General features: G+C 42.5%; 1 protein-coding gene across 1 annotated transcript; it reads left to right on the top strand.

Moving 5' to 3' along the window:
- The first annotated feature begins 1,504 nt into the window (after positions 1-1,504).
- On the top strand, positions 1,505-19,645 carry LOC115162360 (piggyBac transposable element-derived protein 4). Its single transcript, XM_029713588.1, has 4 exons — positions 1,505-1,770; positions 8,440-8,889; positions 15,658-17,907; positions 18,879-19,645. Exons 1-4 carry the CDS (start codon positions 1,605-1,607, stop codon positions 19,196-19,198), a joined length of 3,186 nt encoding a protein of 1,061 aa, XP_029569448.1. The 5' UTR covers positions 1,505-1,604; the 3' UTR covers positions 19,199-19,645.
- Positions 19,646-21,087: the final 1,442 nt, after the last annotated feature.

Below are 21,087 nucleotides of genomic sequence, written 5' to 3'. Positions count from 1 at the left end.
GACCATTGGGTTCTTGGTCACCTCCATGACCAAGGCCCTTCTTCCCTGATTGTTCAGATTGGCCAGGCGGCAAGCTCTTGGAAGAGTCTTGGTGGTTCCAAACTTCTTCCATTTTAGAATGACGGAGGCCACTGTGTTCTTGGGGACCTTCAATGCTGCAGAATTTATTTGGTAGCCTTTCCCAGATCTGTGTCTCGACACAATCCTATCTCAGAGCTCTACGGACAATTCATTTGACCTCATGGCTTGGTTTTTGCTCTGACATGCACTGTCAACTGTGGGACCTTATATAAACAGATGTGTGCCTTTCCAAATCATGTCCAATCAATTTAATTTACCACAGGTGGACTCCAATCAAGTTGTAGAAACATCTGAAGGATGGTCAATGGAAACAGGATGCACCTGAGCTCAATTTTTGAGTCTCATAGCAAAGGGTCTGTATACTTATGTAAATAAGGTATTTCTGTTTTTTTTTTTTTATACATTTGCTAAAAAAGCTCCTGAAATACACCAAATAATCTGAGAACCATAGTACATATGCAAGTTACACCACTTCATCACATCATTGCAGATTGATCTTCTTTTGACAATTATAGCATTCTTTCATGGCGTTATTCTCAATGAATCTGATATACATGTTCTTGCATAACCCTTTCTGTACTCGTGCCAACACCTTCCCTATTTTCTTGGCAACAGAAATGTGTACATGGGGGTTTGACTTGTATAATGCTGAAAACCTTCAGTAAATTGGACACTTTAATGTTTCCTGCAATTAGGCCTAACCATAAGAACTTTTTGAAATACCTACCACTTCTCTCTGAATGGTCCTTCTCCCATTCATCACTAGTCAATGTAAGCACACCATTATTTGGAGTGGTATGCCTGAACCCTCCAAAATTTGCCTCATCTGACAAAACACATTTCTGTGTATCCTCGCTTGTTTCGACGTCTCCAGTTACATGCTGCTCATTTGATTCAGTTTTCATAGAGCTTACTATTTCCTCAGCTGATTAACCTCTACCACAACTTTCTGTCTCTAAGTGGTAGTATTCATTCCCAATATCTTGGGTGTCTGAAAATAGTTTTTGCTTTATAAGCCAAAATGTATTCCACATACAGTGATTCACATTGTGGCCAATGGAATGGGTGGACTCAAAGGCCAGCAACACTCCTTATTAATCCAGTAAGACTCCGTATTATTCAGTGCCCCATGAAATGACACAATATAGACATTCTACAAAGCCTACTGAATATTGCCTACAATACGTTTACTGCGCCACCTAGAATAATATCTGCTCTATAAGCCAATATGTATTTCAGTGTTTTACATTTGGGGCATTTATTTGACATTAAAACATGTTTAAAATCTCAAATGTAATGCAAATGTTACTTAAATGAATCATTGTTAATGTTTAGACAAATATTTTTCATATATAATAAATAAATATAGGTTATACAACACTTCTACTATTACGTGGGGACTTTTATTTAGACCCGGAAGTACTTGTTTAGTGTTGCTTACGAGATGCAGATTTTTATGGCCACTTTCCTCGTGGACTAAGCCGCACTCGTTGAAAAATACCTAACTCTCAGTCTACTGAAACATGTCTAAACTAAAGTCGTTTCGTGTATTTTTAAATGAGCGTTTAACGGTGGCTGCTGTGGAGATATTCGGGGCAGCTGAGAAAACGGTAGTGGAGTACCAGGAGGAGAATGATCGTCTACGGAGACTGCTGCGGATCACACCGGAGATAAAACTATATAGAATAGGTTAGTATACGGTAGAGCTACTGACTAGCTATAGTTCTACTCAATTGATAAACTGTTTAGGCAAACGGTGATCACCACTTCATAAATTCTTAAAGAAGTTATCTACTGTAACTTTTACCATACATTATTACATTGTTTTGTCACGAACAGCTGATTTTAAATAACATACAGTTGCACTCAGGCATGTTTAAAGGCTGTTTAGATCATAACTAGATCTGCAATGGTCGATATGCAGTTTAATCTGGGGTGCTTTCATTACAACAGAACATTGTTCAACGTTGAATTCAACGGAAACAATACGGTATTTGGGCGTAATCTTTAGTCCAAACAGTTGGAAAACGCAACGAAAACGAAAGTTTCTATTGGACAAATTTAGGTAGGTCCCTCCCAGTTTCGTAACGTTTGCTCTGCAACAGAATCGGCGTAATGACACCCGAGTTAAAGAACTGTGATTATAGTGGCCCTGAGGGCGGTTGTGTATGGTGTGTTGCACGAGTTTTGCCATTTGAAATGGTCACACCCATATTGATCAGGCCACACCTTGCCGCCCTATGGGAGCAAACATACCTCAAAGGTTGTTAATGAATGGTGCTCACCGTTTTGGGGAAACGTGTTGCTCAGTATAAACCATCACAAAACGTAGCAAACAGTGAATTGAACTGAACACACCCCTTTACTTAAAAATGTATTTATTTTTATTTAACCTTTTATTTAACTAGGCAAGTCAATTAAGAACAAATTCTTATTTAGAATGACGGCCTACACCGGCCAAACCCGGACGACGCAGGGCCAATTGTGCGATGCCCTATGGGACTCCCAATCACAGCCAGTTGTGATACAGCCTGGATTCGAACCAGGGTGTCTGTAGTGACGCCTCAAGCACTGAGATGCGGTGCCTTAGACCGCTCTGCCACTCGGGAGCCAATAACATCTGTTAAATATGTGTGTGACTAATAAACATTTATTTTTACTTGCATATGCATTGCAGCTTGGGTGGTGTGGTAAATTAACCAAACTTTACTTTGAGATACTTCATTAATTCTCAACTTGGAAGACACTGGTGTCTTATAAATGTGTGTTTCCAGTTGCAGGTGTAACTCCGATAGCCAGAGAATGTTCAGAAAAGTATGAAATCCACCTTTTTCATCAAGTGAGAAATGTCCCTTTGCATACGTGTATATCTTGGTCTACACGTGGCCACCACTGTGTAGCTTAGAAATGACTAGTTCCAGCAAAGATGTTGGGTATTGCGAGATGTCGGGCAGCTAAAATGTCAAGGGTAACGTCTCACTCGGTGCAAAACAGGGCTTTTATATTTTTCGGAATATTCTCTGGTTATCAGAGTTACACCTGCAACTGGAAACAGAAAAGTTAAGACACCAGTGCATTCCAAATTGATAATGAATGAAGTATCCACAAGTATGTTTGGTTGAAAGATGTTGTAGCATATTGTCAACATAGCTGCAGGAAGTAGGGGTCTTGCAGCACCCCCTGAAAAATCTGAATATTTTTGTTCTTTCCCAAAAGTCACGAGCCTTTACTAGTCCTGTACTATCTGACCATAGCACAGCAAGCTGTCTGTGGCGCAGCCCCCCCCCCCAAAAAAATCTCACAACCCCACCCCCAAACTGATTGTCAGTGCAGAGCTCTAGATTAACATTATCCCCTCAATTGATGGCACCAGCCCATTATTTGGTCGCACCCCCAAAAAAATTGCCAGCGTCACACTATAGAAAAAATAGGTGTAATCAGCTTAGAACGTCATTCGGAAGCCATTCACAATGCTTTATTAAGATGTGTAAAACACTACTGCGATATTCAATAAATAACTTATACAAGTGATTGCCATGAATTTTAGCATGACAATTAGGCTATTTTTGTTATTTTACTGTCAAAATAGGGCTAGATTGCTAACTCCTAAATAGCTTATAACACCTACTGCTAATAGCCATTTATTAACAGTAAATGTGATGGCTGAACAAAAACTTTGCAATGAAGGGTACTGCACTCTTCATAGCCTATGCGCATTCCGCACGCTCCGTATTTCAAAGCCATATCAGAAATCTTGATTCTGAAACCGTGTGCTTTTGTAACGCGGGAAACGAAACCTGGTCTCCCATAAAAATACAAATAAATCCGTAACCCCCCCAAAAAAATATTCCCTAACCGAAAACGTTTTTTTGTTTTTTCCCCCCACTTAATTAAAATCACAGTTAATTTAACACAAAACATATTTTTTGGGGTGTTATAGCCAATAGGCTGTAAAGGCCTGGGGAAGTTGGGTAATTCAAATAAAACCAGAGAGGAAGAGGAGAACTTTAGGCTACTTGGTGAATTTGCAAGGCATGCAACACAAGACATTGTCAGATGCAGATTACCAAACCATATAAGCACGTTTCTGCCTTCTTCTGCCTCTCTCTCACTCATGCTGGCCTGCCTGCTCTTTCTGCTTTGTCCCTTCACTAATGATGCAAGTGTGTGTCTGTTGGCTGTAGAAATCCTACCCTAATCACGGGGTAACCTACTCTTCATTTTTTGCCTCATATGAAATTACTTTAGGCTACAGGACCTGTATCGATTATGCTTTTCAGACATGCATAATGTTAGCTTTTCTGTCTGTTAGGGTAGGCTACACAACGTGAAAAAATAAACACACGACTTTCTCTGGTGATATGGACGTTTTACTTTTCTGTAGAGGAATACAACCTTCTGAAGCGGGACTAAAGTCCATCACTAGGCAACAGAACTGTCAATCAAATAATCTCCAGCAGCTGAGCACAGACCACTCTCTCCTAAAAAAGTACTTTATAGTTTGTTAAATACTGTGACTTACCAAGACATTTAGTAGAAATAAAACACCTAGCTACCATACCATAAAAAGCTGCATAAAAAAAGAACACAGCGGCACATCAATCAGCGATGTTTGATGTCACGGACAGATAAAATACAGATCATTTTACACTGGAGCAGAATTCTACTGTCTGATGCAGCACTTTTTTTAATTGCCTGAAAAGTTCTAAATTGTCGTAATCAACATGTTACTATAGCTGCGTTCTGTCTGTAAAGGGTTGATGTAGATAACCTCATTGCCCGGCACTAGCGGTCGTACATTCATTACCAGTCAAAGTTTCGACACACCTACTCATTCCAGGGTTTTTATTTATTTTTACTATTTTCTACATTGTAGAACAATAGTGAAAACATCAAAACTATGAGAACACATATGGAATCATGTTGTAACCAAAAAATATATTTTATATTTGAGCTTCTTCAAAGTAGCCACCCTTTGTTTTGATGACAGCTTTGCACGTTTTGGCATTCTCTCAACCAGCTTCATGAGATAGTCACCTGGAATGCATTTCAACTAACAGGTGTGCCTTGTTAAAGTTAAATATTGGCATTTCTTTCCTTCTTAATGCATTTGAGACAATCAGTTTTGTTGTGAAACAAGGTAGGGGTGGTATACAGAAGATAGCCCTATTTGGTAAAAGTCCAAGTCCATATTATGGCAAGAACAGCTCAAATAAGCAAAGATAAACGACAGTCCATCATTACTTCAAGACATGAAGGTCAGTCAATTCGTAAAATTTCAAGAACTTTTAAAGTTTCTTCAAGTGCAGTCGCAAAAACCATCAAGCGCTTTGATGAAACTGGCTCTCATGAGGACCGCCACAGGAAAGGAAGACCCAGAGTTACCGCTGCTGCTGAGGATAAGTTCATTTGAGTTAATAGCCTCAGAAATTGCAGCCCAAATAAATGCTTCACAGAGTTCAAGTAACAAACACATCTCAACATCAACTGTTCAGAGGAGACAGCGTGAATCAGGCCTTCATGGTTGAATTGCTGCAAAGAAACCACTACTAAAGGACACCACTAGGAAGAAGAGACTTGCTTGGGCCAAGAAACACGAGTAATGGACATTAGACCGGTGGAAATCTGTCCTTTGGTCTGATGAGTCCAAATTTGAGATTTTTGGTTACGACCACTGTGTCTTTGTTAGATGTAGAGTAGGTGAACGGTTGATCTCCATTTGTGGTTCCCACTGTGAAGCATGGAGGAGGAGGTGTGATGGTGTAGGGGTGCTTTGCTGGTGACAATGTCTGTGATTTATTTAGAATTCAAGGCACACTTAACCAGCATGGCTACCACAGCATTCTGCAGTGATATGCCATCACATCTGGTTTGTGCTTAGTGGGACTATCATTTGTTTTTCAACAGGACAATGACCCAACACACCTCCAGACTGTGTAAGGGCTATTTTACCAAGAAGGAGAGTGATGGAGTGCTGCATCAGATGACCTGGCCTCCACAATCACCTGACCTCAACCCAATTGAGATGGTTTGGGATGAGTTGGACCGCAGAATGAAGGAAAAGCAGCCAAGAAGTGCTCAGCATATGTGGGAACTCCTTCAAGACTGTTGGGAAAGCATTCCTCATGAAACTGGTTGAGAGAATGCCAAGAGTGTGCACAGCTGTCATCAAGCGAAGGGTGGCTACTTTGAAGAATCTCTCTCTATACCCAGTGAGGGAAAAAAGTATTTGATCCCCTGCTGATTTTGTATGTTTGCCCACTGACAAAGAAATGATCAGTCTATAATTTTAATGATAGGTTTATTTGAACAATGAGAGACAGAATAACAACCAAAAAATCCAGAAAAACACACGTAAAAAATGTTATAAATTGATTTGCATTTTAATGAGGGAAATACGTATTTGACCCCCTCTCAATCAGAAAGATTTCTGGCTCCCAGGTGTCTTTTATACAGGTAACGAGCTGAGATTAGGAGCACACTCTTAAAGGGAGTGCTCCTAATCTGTTTGTTACCTGTAGAAACGACACCTGTCCACAGAAGCAATCAATCAATCAGATTCCAAACTCTCCACCATGGCCAAGACCAAAGAGCGCTCCAAGGATGTCAGGGACAAGATTGTAGCCCTACACAAGGCTGGAATGGGCTACAAGACCATCGCCAAGCAGCTTGGGGAGAAGGTGACAACAGTTGGTGCGATTATTCGCAAATGGAAGAAACACAAAAGAACTTCAATCTCCCTCGGCCTGGGGCTCCATGCAAGATCTCACCTCGTGGAGTTGCAATGATCATGAGAACGGTGAGGAATCAGCCTGGAACTACACAGGAGGATCTTGTCAATGATCTCAAGGCAGCTGGGACCATAGTCACCAAGAAAACAATTGGTAACACACTACGCCGTGAAGGACTGAAATCCTGCAGCACCCGCAAGGTCCCCCTGCTCAAGAAAGCACATATACATGCGCGTCTGAAGTTTGCCAATGAACACCTGAATGATTCAGAGGACAACTGGGTGAAAGTGTTGTGGTCAAATGAGACCAAAATGGAGCTCTTTGGCATCAACTCAACTCGCCGTGTTTGGAGGAGGAGGAATGCTGCCTATGACCCCAAGAACACCATCCCCACCGTCAAACATGGAGGTGGAAACATTATGCTTTGGGGGTGTTTTTCTGCTAAAGGGACAGGACAATTTCACCGCATCAAAGGGACGATGGACGGGCCATGTACCGTCAAATCTTGGGTGAGAACCTCCTTCCCTCAGCCAGGGCATTGAAAATGGGTCGTGGATGGGTATTCCAGCATGACAATGACCCAAAACACACGGCCAAGGCAACAAAGGAGTGGCTCAAGAAGAAGCACATTAAGGTCCTGGAGTGGCCTAGCCAGTCTCCAGACCTTAATCCCATAGAAAATCTGTGAAGGGAGCTGAAGGTCCGAGTTGCCAAACGTCAGCCTCGAAACCTTAATGACTTGGAGAAGATCTGCAAAGAGGAGTGGGACAAAATCCCTCCTGAGATGTGTGCAAACCTGGTGGCCAACTACAAGAAACGTCTGACCTCTGTGATTGCCAACAAGGGTTTTGCCACCAAGTACTAAGTCATGTTTTGCAGAGGGGTCAAATACTTATTTCCCTCATTAAAATGCAAATCATTTTATAACATTTTTGACATGCATTTTTCTGGATGTTTTTGTTGTTATTCTGTCTCTCGCTGTTCAAATAAACCTACCATTAAAATTATAGATTGATCATTTCTTTGTCAGTGGGCAAACGTACAAAATCAGCAGGGGATCAAATACTTTTTTTCCCTCACTGTATATATTTTATTTATTTATTATTTACTTATTTGTTTAACACTTTTTTTGGTTTCTGCATGATTCCATGTGTGTTATTTCATAGTGTAGAAAATAGTAAACATAAAGAAAAATCCTTGAAATAGTGGGTGTGTACAAACTTTTGACTGGTTCTGTATGTCCCACACAGCTGGGCGGTAGTCCAGGTGCGACAAATCTAGGGCCTGTAGGACCTGTCTGGTTGACTGAGATGTCAAGAAGGCAGAGCAGCACACTATCATGGACAGACCTCTTTCCATTTTCGCAACCATTAAGTCTATGTTTTGAGCATGACAGCTTGCTATCTAGGGTTACACCCGGGAGTTTAGTCTCCTCAAGTTGCTCAATCGCCATATTATTCAGTAGTAGATCTAAATGAGGCTGAGCGAGTGGTTTGTCCAATTTGTTATTTGTTCGAGGCCACTTTGCTATATAGATCATAGAGAGCTATAATTCACATGTATAATTGTTCTATTTAATTCTGTGGTATATAGCTTAAACCTCTGCTCCTCCTCTCCTTCCTTCCAGACCTGCAGCTCTCTCTTGCTGTCTCTGAAGAGGAGGTTCCCTCTGAGCAGCAGCACTGTGAGCAGGAGTGGAGCCCCAGTCATGGGCAGCAGGATCCAGATCCCACACAGATTAAAGAGGAACAGGAGGAAGTCCGGACCAGTCAGGAGGAAGAGCAGCTTAAAGGGCTCTTTGATACGAAAGATTCCATATTCACTCCTTGTGTGAAAAGCGAACTTGATCAGGAGGACCCACTTCACAAAGCCGTACTAGCTGAATACCCAACTCTCAGTCCACTGAAAATGTCTAAACTAGAGTCATTTCGTGTGTTTTTAAATGAGCGTTTAAAGGCATCTGCTGCTGTGGAGATTTTCAGGGCATTTGAGAAAATGATAGCGGAGTACCTGGAGGAGAATAATCGTCTACGGAGACTTCTGCGAATCACACCGGAGATAAAACTATGTAGAATAGGTACGTATATATATCTCCTAATATCTAACTACAGTTCTACTCAATTGATAAACTGTTTAGGCTTTCAGTGATCACCATTTCAAAAATGTTAAACACCCACACCAGTAGAAATCCACTTTTTCAATCTGAAAGACGATCGCCAAAGCTTACCCATGATGTTATGCAACGATTTAAGTCAATAAGTCATCGTTTGAGTCAAAGTATGATATACAATGCCTCCAGAAAGTGTTCACACCCCTTTACTTTGTCCTCATTGTTGTGTTACAGCCTGAATTATAAATGGATTAAATTGAGATTGTGTGTCACTGGCCTTGACACAATACCCCATAATGTCAAAGTGGATTTATGTTTAGACATTTTTACAAATTAATAAAAAATGAATAGCTGAAATGTCTTGAGTCAATAAGTATTCAACCCCTTTCTTATGGCAAGCCTAAATAAGTTCAGGAGTAAAACAAATCCCACACTGAACAAGTCACATAAGTTGCATGGACTCTTTGTGTAATAATATTTTTTAACATGATTTTTGATCCACTACCTCATCTCTGTACCCCACACATACAATTATCTGTAAGGTCCCTCAGTCGAGCAGTGAATTTCAGACACTGATTCCACTACAATGACCAAGGAAGTTTTCCAATGCCTCGCAAAGAAGGGCACCTATTGGTAGATGGGTAAAAAGAAAACGCATTGAATATCCCTTTGAGCATGGTGAAGTTATTAATTACATTTTGGATGTTGTATTAATACACCCAGTCACTGCAAAGATACAGGTGTCCTTCCTAACTCAGTTGCCATAGAGGAAGGAAACCGCTCAGGTATTTCGCCATGAGGCCAATGGTGACTTTAAATGGCTGTGATAGGAGAACTGAGGATGTATCAACAACATTGTAGGTACTATACAACACTGGCCTAAATGAGAGCGAAAAGAAGGAAGCCTGTACAGAATAAAAAAATATTCCAAAACGTGGATCCTGTTTCCAATAAGGCACTAAAGTAAAACTGCAAAAAATGGAGCAAAGAAATGACCTTTGTCCTAAATAAAAAGCGTTATGTTTAGGGAAAACACAACACATCACTGAGTACCACTCTTCATATTTTCAAGCATGATGGTGGCTGCATCATGTTATGGTTATGCTTGTCATCGGCCAGGACTAGGGAGCTAAGCCCTGGCAAAATCCTAGAGGAAAACCTGGTTCAGTCTGCTTTCCAACAGACACTTGGGGACAAATTCACCTTTCAGCAGGACAATAACCTAAAACACAATGTCAAATATACGCTGGAGTTGCTTACCAAGATGATGTTGAATGTTCCTGAGTGGCCTAGTTTTGACTTAAATCGGCTTGAAAACCTATGGCAAGACCTGAAAGTGGTTGTATATCAGTGATCACCAATCAATTTGACAGAGCTGGAAGATTTTTTTTTTTTTTTAGAATAATGGGCAATCCAGGTGTGCAAAACTTTGAGACTTACTCAGAAAGACTCACCGCTGTAATCGCTGCCAAAGGTGATTCTAACATATATTGACTCAGGGGAGTGAATACCGTAAATTCCGGACTATAAGCCGCAACTTTTTTCCCAGGCTTTGAACCTCGTGGCTTAAACAATGACGCGGCTAATATATGGATTTTTCCCGCTTTCAAATGTTTTTTCTCCAAAAAAACACATTGAATGACGTGCTCAGTTTTTTGCCGGCATGAAGCTTTCATTAGACCAATGAAATTGCCGAACGGGTTAAGGTCAAACAACTTTTTTGTTTACTGTTTAGATTAAATCGAGCGCTCTCAAACTTCCCATCATTCTGATTACGGTAGTCATTTTGTCACCCTCATCATGGCAAAGACACGGAGAAATGCATATGATGCAGCTTTCAAGTTGAAGGCGAATTATCTGGCTGTTGGAAAAGGAAAAGGAAAAAGACAACTAAAGCTTACTGCAAATTTTTTATTTTTTGTTACAAGCTGTGTTTCGTTAAAGCCTGTGTAAAGTTCATTTGTTTCAATGTACCGGTAGGCACCTGCGGCTTATAGACATGTGCGGCTTATTTATGTTCAAAATAATATATTTAAAAAAATTCAGTGGGTGCGGTTTATATTCAGGTGCGCTTAATAGTCCGGAAATTACGGTACTTATTAAATGAGATATTTCTGTATTTCATTTTCAATGCATTTGCAAAAATGCCAACTTGTTTTCACTTTGTCATTATGGGGTATTGTGTGTAGAGCTGTGAAGAAAATGAATACATTTAATCAATTTTCAATTCCGGCTGTAACACAACAAAATGTGGAATAAGTCAAGGGGTATGAATACTTTCTGAAGGCACTGTATTAGGGTTTAAAGTCACATCTGAACTACCCACTTTGTGCAAATCCATGTGAATGCGGTGTCTTTTCCTATGATATGATGTAAACATTTTCAGCCTATGTTTCGTTTCAGGACTGGGTCTTATTTCGATTTTAGTCATTTAGCAGACGCTCTTATCCAGAGTGACTTACAGTTATAGCATATGTCTTAAGATGGCTAGGTGGGACAACCACATATCACAGGCATAGTAAGTAAGGGGGGAGTCAACATCCAAGCTGAGATATCTGCCAGGCACGCAGAGATGCGTGTCGCCACCTGGGTGTCAGAACAGGGAAGGAGAAAAGTAGTTGACTGTCATCCGCATAGCAATGATAGGAGAGACCATGTGAGGATATGATGGAGCTGAGTGACTTGGTGTATAGAGAGAAGAGGAGAGGGTGAAGAGCCTGAGACGCCCAGCCTTGAGAGGGTGGAGAGGAGGATCTGATGGTTCACTGTGTCGAAGGCAGCAGGATAGATCTAGGAGGTTGAGAACAGAGGAGAGAGAGTCAGCTTTCGCAGTGCGGAGAGCCTCTGACACAGAGAATAACAGTCTCGGTTGAGTGACCTGTCTTGAAGCCTGACTGGTTAGGGTCAAGAAGATTGTAATGAAAGAGAACTAGAGTTGATCAGAGACGACACGCTCAAGTGTTTTGGAAAAGAAAGGAGGGATACAGGTCTCTAGTTTTTGATGTCAGATGAGTCAAGTGTTGGTTTCTTGAGGGGAGCGACTCAGGCGATTTGAAGTCAGAGGGGACGCAGCCAGTGGTCAGGAATGAGGGAATTGAGGAATGGGAGAAGGTCTTCAGAGATGGGGCATCAGGGTTGAGTGGGCAGGTTGTCGGGAGGCCAGACCTCACTAGTTGCAGGATTTTATCTGGAGAGGGAGGTGAGAAAGAGTCCAAGGCGTAGGGTAGTTCTGTGAGTGGGACCAGTGGACTCAATAGGCTGAGTGAATGACGAGCGGATGTCGTCAACCTTCTTTTCAGCAGGACATGTTTTTGCACCTCCAAAATGATCATAATCGATTGGATAATTTGTCCATTTTCAATCATTTTTTTAGCTGGTCTGTATTGAAAATAAATGTGATAATTTTATAAATGGTATAATTGTGTTATATGCTCCCCCTGCTCCCCAAGATGAATGGTTTTGACCACTCAAGTTTTGCTTCACTACACGCTCCACAGCTTTCAAGGAACTTAGTTACATGTAATTTGCAGCATGCATGATCATGAGCAAAGTCATTGTAGCCTATCATATCACTTCCCCTGTGAGAACCATGAGCACAGGCTGACTTGGATTTGCTTTGCCGAAGCCTGCCAGCAGCATAACTAAAGGTTGCACCGTGTCCATTACAATGTAGAAAAATGCATATGGGCTATCTTTCAATAGTTATCGCTATTTTTATATATACAGTACCAGTCAAAAGTTTGGACACACTTACTCATTCAAGAGTTTTTCTTTATTTTACTATTTTTTACATTGTAGAATAAGTGAAGACATCAAAACTATGAAATAACACACATGGAACCATGTAGTCACCAAAAGTGTTAAACAAATCAAAATATATTAGCCACCCTTTGCCTTGATGACAGCTTTGCACACACTTGGCATTATCTCAACCAGCTTCATGAGATTGTCACCTGGAATGCATTTCAATTAACAGCTGTGCCTTGTTAAAAGTTAATTTGTGGAATTTCTTTCCTTCTTAATGCTTTTGAGCCAATCAGTTGTGTTGTAACAAGGTAGGGGTGGTATACAGAGGGTAGCCCTATTTGGTAAAAGACCAAGTCCATATTATGGCAAGAACAGCTCAAGTAAGCAAAGAGAAACGACAGTCCATCATTACCTTTTAAGACATGAAGGTCAGTCAATTCGCAAAATTTCAAAAACTGCAGTCGCAAAAACCATCAAGCGCTATGATGAAACTGGCTCTCATGAGTACCGCCACATCAAAGGAAGACCCAGAGTTACCTCTGCTACATAGGATAAGTTCATTAGAGTTACCAGCCTCGGGAAATTGCAGCCCAAATAAATGCTTCAGAGTTCAAGTAACAGACACATCTCAACATCAACTGTTCAGAGGAGACTACTTGAATCAGGCCTTCATGGTTGAATTGCTCCAAAGAAACCACTACTAAAGGACACCAATAATAAAATTAGACTTGCTTGAGCCAAGAAACACCAGCAATGAACATTAGACCGATGGAAATCTGTCATTTGGTCTGATGAGTCCAAATTTGAGATTTTTGGCTCCAATCGCCGTGTCTTTGTAAGGGAGAGTAGGTGAACGGATGATCTCCGCATGTGTGGTTCCCACCGTGAAGCATGGATGAGGAGGTATGATGGCGCTTTGCTGGTGACACTGTCTGTGATTTATTTAGAATTCAAGGCACACTTAACAAGCATGGCTACCACAGCATTCTGCAGCGATACGCCATCCCATCTGGATGGGGCTTATTGCGACTATCATTTGTTTTTCAACATGACAATGACCCAAAACACACCTCCAGGCTGTGTAAGGGCTATTTGACCAAGAAGGAGAGTGATGGAGTACTGCATCAGATGACCTGGCCTCCACAATCAACTAACCTCAACCCAATTGAGATGGTTTGGGATGAGTTTGACTGTAGAGTGAAGGTGAAGCAGCCAACAAGTGCTCAGCATATGTGGGAACTTCTTCAAGACTGTTGGAAAAGCATTCCAGGTGAAGCTGGTTGAGAATACCAAGAGTGTGCAAAGCTGTCATCAAGGCAAAGTGTGGCTACTTTTGAAGAATCTCCAATATAAAATATATTTTGATTTGACACTTTTTTTGGTGACTACATGATTTCATATGTTATTTCATAGTTTTGATGTCTTCACTATTATTCTACAATGTAGAAAATAGTAAAAATAAAGAAAAACCCTTGAATGAGTAGGTGTCCAAACTTTTTTAACTGGCTCTATATATACACTACCGTTCAAAAGTTTGGGGTCACTTAGAAATGTCCTTGTTTTTGAAAGATAAGCAACAAAAATGTGTACATTAAAATAACATCAAATTGATCAGAAATACAGTGTAGACATTGTTCATGTTGTAAATGACTATTGTAACTGGAAAAGTGTGTTCCAATGGCACGTTGTGTTAGCTAATCCAAGTTGATCATTTTAAAAGTCTAATTGATCATTAGAAAACCCATTTGCAATTATGTTAGCACAGCTGAAAACTTGTTCTGATTAAAGAAGCAATAAAACTGGCCTTCTTTAGACTAGTTGAGTATCTGGAGCATCAGCATTTGTGGGTTCGATTACAGGCTCAAATGGCCAGAAACAAATAACTCTTCTGAAACTCGTCAGTCTATTCTTGTTCTGAGAAATTAAGGCTATTCCATGCGAGAAATTGCCAAGAAACTGAAGGTCTGGCACAACGCTGTGTACTACTCCCTTCACAGAACAGCGCAAACTGGCTCTAACCAGAATAGAAAGAGGAGTGGGAGGCCCCGGTGCACAACTGAGCAAGAGGACAAGTGCATTTGAGTGTCTAGTTTGAGAAACCGATGCCTCACAAGTTCTCAACTGGCAGCTTCATTAAATAGTACCCGCAAAACACCGGTCTCAACATCAACAGTGAAGAGGCAACTCCGGGATGCTGGCCCTTTTGATGATGTTTATCAACTCCGCGTGGAAATTCCCAACCACAATTTGTGAATATGTATAACTACCCATCCTTCTCTCTAGGACCGGAAATTACGTTGAAATAGTGCCGACAACTTCCTCTGGGCAGGTCCTTTTAAGAAGTCATTTTTTTTACTTTCACTGTGAATAGATAAAAGTAGCACTAACGTGCCAGTACTTTCTCTTCTTTGGATAGCAGTGTCACACATTTTTTCTTTTGACGAATGTTGCATAATATTCTATTAGAACTTCCTCTGACGATTCTCCGGATAGTTGGTCCTTATGATACCTTTCAGACTCAAATGCTACATTGGAGGCATAAAGGTCCCTTTTGACTAGCTGAGGACGGTGATTTGGTCAAGTGTGAAACGCTCTGTCTAGAAACAATTGATCGTGTGTACAACAGCGCATTGCCAATATACAGCAACTTCGCCAAGCTATTGAAGAGGAGGGGGACAACATTCCACAGACCACAATAAACAGCCTGACCAGCTGTATGCAAAGGAAATGTTTCGCGCTGCATGAGGCTAATGGTGGTCACACCAAATACTTACTGGTTTTCTGATCCACGCCCCTACTTTTGAAAAATAGCATATCTGTGACCAACAGATGCATATCTGTATTCCCAGTCATGTGAAATCCATAGATTAGAGCCTAATTCATTTATTTAAATTGACTCATTTCTTAGAAATTAGAATTTGTTGCATATTGTGTTTTATATTTTTGTTCAGTATAGATAACTTTTGCTCTTCCTCTCCTTTCCTCCAGACTCCCTGAAGCTCTCTCTTGCTGTCTCTGAAGAGGAGGTTCCCCCTGAGCAGCAGTGCTGTGAGCAGGAGTGGATCCCCAGTCTGCAGCAGGAGGACCCAGAGCCCACACAGATTAAAAAGGAACAGGAGGAACTGGGGACCAATCAGGAAAAAGCGCAGCTTCAAGTGCTCTTTGATGCCGAAGACCCCATATTCCCTCCTCCCTGTGTGAAAAGTGAATGTGATCAGGGGGATCCACTTCAGTGCTTGACTCTTCCCCAAACCCAGACTGTGGAGAACAGAGAGAGAGACACTAAATCAGTGGATCTCACACCTTTTGTAACCGTGACTCACATAAAGGATTTCAAAATTCCCTGTGACCCTCCAGATTATCAAAACAATGCCTCCAGCCACAGCTCAGCCGAAAACGACGACCCAGTAGGACTTGACAGCAGCCCAGAATTGCATCCTAGCCCACTATTGGATCCAAACCTATCAATGGGGGAACATTATTCCAAACTTAGCAACATGTCTAGAAAAACTCACCGCTGCCGTGACTGTGGTAAAAAGTTTGCTCTGAAACCTGACTTGCAGAATCATTTTACTCTCGCCAAGAAGAGACTCAGCGAATGTCAGTTTTGCAAAAAACGCTACAACTCCACTTGTGAACTGAAGACCCATGTCCGACTCTGTCAAGGTGGCAAACCCTGCACCTGCCCTGTTTGTGGCAAGACCTTCAAAGAAACAACATTTCTGTCCAGGCACATGAGGATTCACACCGGAGAGAAACCATTTAGCTGTGTTGACTGCGGTAAAAGCGTCAGTCTCAAGCAACTCACAAATGTGGAAATTATGGAGATTTTTGTCAATTCTGACAATGAGTCTGAGTATGAAACGGAGGAATCAGATTCTGACAGTGACTGTAAGGAGCTGCCGCCAAACCTCATGGCCATTGAGAACCCTGAATCTGAAGACCCCTTGACCACCGACAAAGTCCCAGGTCCCTCTGAAGATGCTGGTGGTGATGGAGGCAGACCAACAGTGGGTGAAGTACTGGAGGTCTGCGGTAGCTGGAAGGCCACCAGCCATTTCACCCCTCATGGCCTTGCTGTTGGCTTTGATGAGTCCCAGTCTGGAGTAAAAAGCCCCTTGCCATCTCCCTCTGCAGCAGAGTGCTTCAAGCTGTTTCTGACAGAGAAGCTGGTGGGAGACATAGTGGAGGAGACTAATCGCTATGCCTTGGAGCTACAGGAGAAGAGAGAGCCAGGAGTGAGGGGGAAGCTCGCTAAATGGGTGACAACCACAATTAGTGAAATGTATACCTTCCTGGTGACAGTCCTTCTCATGGGAATAGTGAAGAAGAACTCTCTAAGGGAATACTGGAGCACGGATCCTATGTTTGCAACTCCATTCTTTGCCACTCTCTTTTCCCAAGATCGCTTCCTAGTCCTGCTGCGATGCCTGCATTTTGTCAACAATGCTACTGCCAACCTAAATGACCCCTTACACAAAATAAGAAATGTTCTTACCAGCCTGACATCAGCATTCGGTCAGGTCTTTATGCCATACAAGGACTTGTGCATTGACGAGTACTTGATGTTGTGGAAGGGTAGGCTGGCGTTCCGTCAATACATTCCCTCCAAAAGGCACAGGTTTGGGGTGAAGTTCTTTTTTTTGTGCGACGTGAAGACAGGATTTGTCCAGGACATTATAGTTTACACAGGGTCCACCACTGACGTCCAACATTATGAGGGGCTTGGGGTGTCCGGGTCCGTGGTGATGACCATGCTGGCTCCTCATCTCGGGAGGGGCCACACTTTGTATGTGGACAATTGGTACAGCAGTCCCACACTCTTCCAGCATCTGTTCTCCAACAGCACAGGGGCCTGTGGCACAGTCCAATCAAACAGGAAGGGGATGCCGTCATTTGGAAGCAGGAAGATGCAGAGGGGGGAGGTAGAGTTCAAGGAGAACGGTCAACAGCTGGCAGTAAAGTGGCATGACAAACGAGACGTACATGTTCTCTCCACTGTCCATACAGCAACCATGTCGGCCACAGGGAAGGTTGACCACCTGACGGGAGAGCGGAAGATCAAACCTGACTGTGTGCTTGACTATAACCGCAAAATGGGGGCAGTGAATAAGGCAGACATGATAAACCGCTTTGTGGCATGCGCCTGGAAAACCACCAAGTGGTATAAGAAGATATTTTTCCATCTGATCGACACTGCTGTCCTCAATGGCCACATAGTTCACCGCCAGCTATCAGGTGAGATAATTAACTTTTTAAGGTATAGGAGGCAGTATTTTCTGGATTTTTTATTTTTTTATTTTTCTCAGGTTTTTGCCTGCCATATGAGTTCTGTTATACTCAGACACCATTCAAACAGTTTTAGAAACTTCAGAGTGTTTTCTATCCAAATCTACTAATAATATGCATATTCTAGTTTCTGGGCCAGTGTAGTAACCTGTTTAAATTGGGTACGTTTTTCATCCGGCTGTGAAAATACTGCCCCCTAGCCCAGACAGGTTAAGGAGAGGTGTATATTTTAAAATGGTGTAAAATAGTTATATATTTAGAAATTTGAATGATGAGATTTTGTTGTTTTGAATTTGCTGCCCTGCTATTTCACTGGCTGTGTCCCGCAGGTGGGACGCTAGCATCCCACGTAGCCCATAGAAGTTAATGAACAAGGTTTTTTTGAAATTTTACAGTTCCCATACAAATCACATTGTTCCATTATGCAATTATATTGACAATATCCTTGCTGTCCCCAGTCCACCTGGCCATGCTGCTGCTCCAGTTTCAACTGTTCTGCCTGCGGCTACGGAACCCTGACCTGTTCACCGGACGTGCTTGTTGCACCCTCGACAATTACTATGATTATTATTATTTGACCATGCTGGTCATTTACGAACATTTTAACATCTTGACCATGTTCTGTTATAATATCCACCCGGCACAGCCAGAAGAGGACTGGCCACCCCTCATAGCCTGGTTCCTCTCTAGGTTTCTTCCTAGGTTTTTGGCCTTTCTCAGGAGTTTTTCCTAGGGAGTTTTTCCCAGCCACCGTGCTTCTTTCACATGCATTGCTTGCTGTTTGGGGTTTTAGGCTGGGTTTCTGTACAGCACTTTGAGATTTCAGCTGATGTACGAAGGGCTATATAAATAAATTTGATTTGATTTTGATTTGATTTACCTACCCACTCCTTCATTCTCTCTCTTTATCGCCCCCATAGGTGAGGTGATTACCTACCAAAAGTACAGAGAGAACCTCATGAGAGAGCTGCTGGAGGAGCACCACACCCCTCGGCGCCCACCCTCTGGGGGCCGTCCTGCTGCAGACAATCCCTTACGCCTCAATGCACGGCATTTTCCCTCAAAAGTCCCTCAAACTGCTGCACAAGGTAGTCGCACACGGAGGCACTGCAAAGTCTGCCTTTCCAGCACCAGGAGAAGGAAGCAGAGGAAGTTGACAAAGTACATGTGTGTACCTTGTGACATACCCCTGTGTGTTGCACCTTGCTTTGGGGAGTACCATACGCTCAAGCACTATTGAGCACATCTGCAGCAATTACTGACTAACTGAATTGAAAGGTGACCTGCCATGATACAATGACTTTAGGGGTGGGAATGCAGTTTTTGTTCAACCGCTACGTGAATATTGAAATATGGGCTAGGCATGTTTGTAATGAAATGACAGTTGTCATTGTCTTTTTTTTCATTTTTTTCCTCCAGTAAAACTGTAAAGAAGTGTACGTTCAAAGAGTGTGTTGTTGGAATGCAAAAGCTGGCCTCAATCTTCGGAAACAAAGATGTCAGCAACTCCAGTTCCAGTTATGATGTTGGCAAATTACATTCAATATTGTTTGTTTCTGAAAGTAAAGAATATAGATGAATGATTAGTAATTACAATAGAATATCAGGAATTAGCAATAAAACAACATGACAATGAAGTAACATTACACTGCTATAATAAGAATAATAAATTGCATTTACAACATGACATGTATAAATGCACCAGTAACTGAATAGCTCCACAAGGGGGCAGGGCAGAGCTATGTTTAACAGGCCAAATAAATACACAAGCCTGGTCATGTGGGCAGCTTCAAAAGGATACAACACAAGCTTGTACTTCTCTGACGTGATTAGCAGTTTTTTACAGAACCAACGGAAGAATGTATACTGCTCAAAAAAGTAAAGGGAACACTAAAATAACACATCCTAGATCTGAATGAATGAAATAATTTTATTAAATACTTTTTTCTTTACATAGTTGAATGTGCTGACAACAAAATCACACAAAAATAATCAATGGAAATCCAATTTATCAACCCATGGAGGCCTGGATTTGGAGTCACACTCAAAATGAAAGTGGAAAACCACACTACAGGCTGATCCAACTTTGATGTAATGTCCTTAAAACAAGTCAAAATGAGGCTCAGTAGTGTGTGTGGTCTCCACGTGCCTGTATGACCTCCCTACAACGCCTGGGCATGCTCCTGATGAGGTGGCGGATGGTCTCCTGAGGGATCTCCTCCCAGACCTGGACTAAAGCATCCGCCAACTCCTGGACAGTCTGTGGTGCAACGTGGCGTTGGTGGATGGAGCGAGACATGATGTCCCAGATGTGCTCAACTGGATTCAGGTCTGGGGAACGGGCGGGCCAGTCCATAGCATCAATGCCTTCCTCTTGCAGGAACTGCTGACACACTCCAGCCACATGAGGTCTAGCATTGTCTTGCATTAGGAGGAACCCAGGGCCAACCGCACCAGCATATGGTCTCACAAGGGGTCCGAGGATCTCATCTCGGTACCTAATGGCAGTCAGGCTACCTCTGGCGAGCACATGGAGGGCTGTGCGGCCCCCCCAAAGAAATGCCACACCACACCATGACTGACCCACCGCCAAACCGGTCATGCTGGAGGATGTTGCAGGCAGCAGAACGTTCTCCACGGCGTCTCCAGAGTCTGTCACGTCTGTCACGTGCTCAGTGTGAACCTGCTTTCATCTGTGAAGAGCACAGGGCGCCAGTGGCGAATTTGCCAATCTTGGTGTTCTCTGGCAAATTGCAAACGTCCTGCACGGTGTTGGGCTGTAAGCACAACCCCCACCTGTGGACGTCGGGGCCTCATACCACCCTCATGGAGTCTGTTTCTGACCGTTTGAGCAGACATACACATTTGTGGCCTGCTGGAGGTCATTTTGCAGGGCTCTGGCAGTGCTCCTCCTGCTCCTCCTTGCACAAAGGCGGAGGTAGCGGTCCTGCTGCTGGGTTGTTGCCCTCCTACGGCCTCCTCCACGTCTCCTGATGTACTGGCCTGTCTCCTGGTAGCGCCTTCATGCTCTGGACACTACCCTGACAGACACAGCAAACCTTCTTGCCACAGCTCGCATTGATGTGCCATCCTGGATGAGCTGCACTGCCTGAGCCACTTGTGTGGGTT

This window comes from Salmo trutta, chromosome 25 (genome assembly GCF_901001165.1).
Source record: "Salmo trutta chromosome 25, fSalTru1.1, whole genome shotgun sequence".
Classification (NCBI taxonomy): Eukaryota; Metazoa; Chordata; class Actinopteri; order Salmoniformes; family Salmonidae; genus Salmo; species Salmo trutta.
Note: the sequence above shows the minus strand (reverse complement) of the source record. Positions and strands in the feature narration are given on the sequence as shown.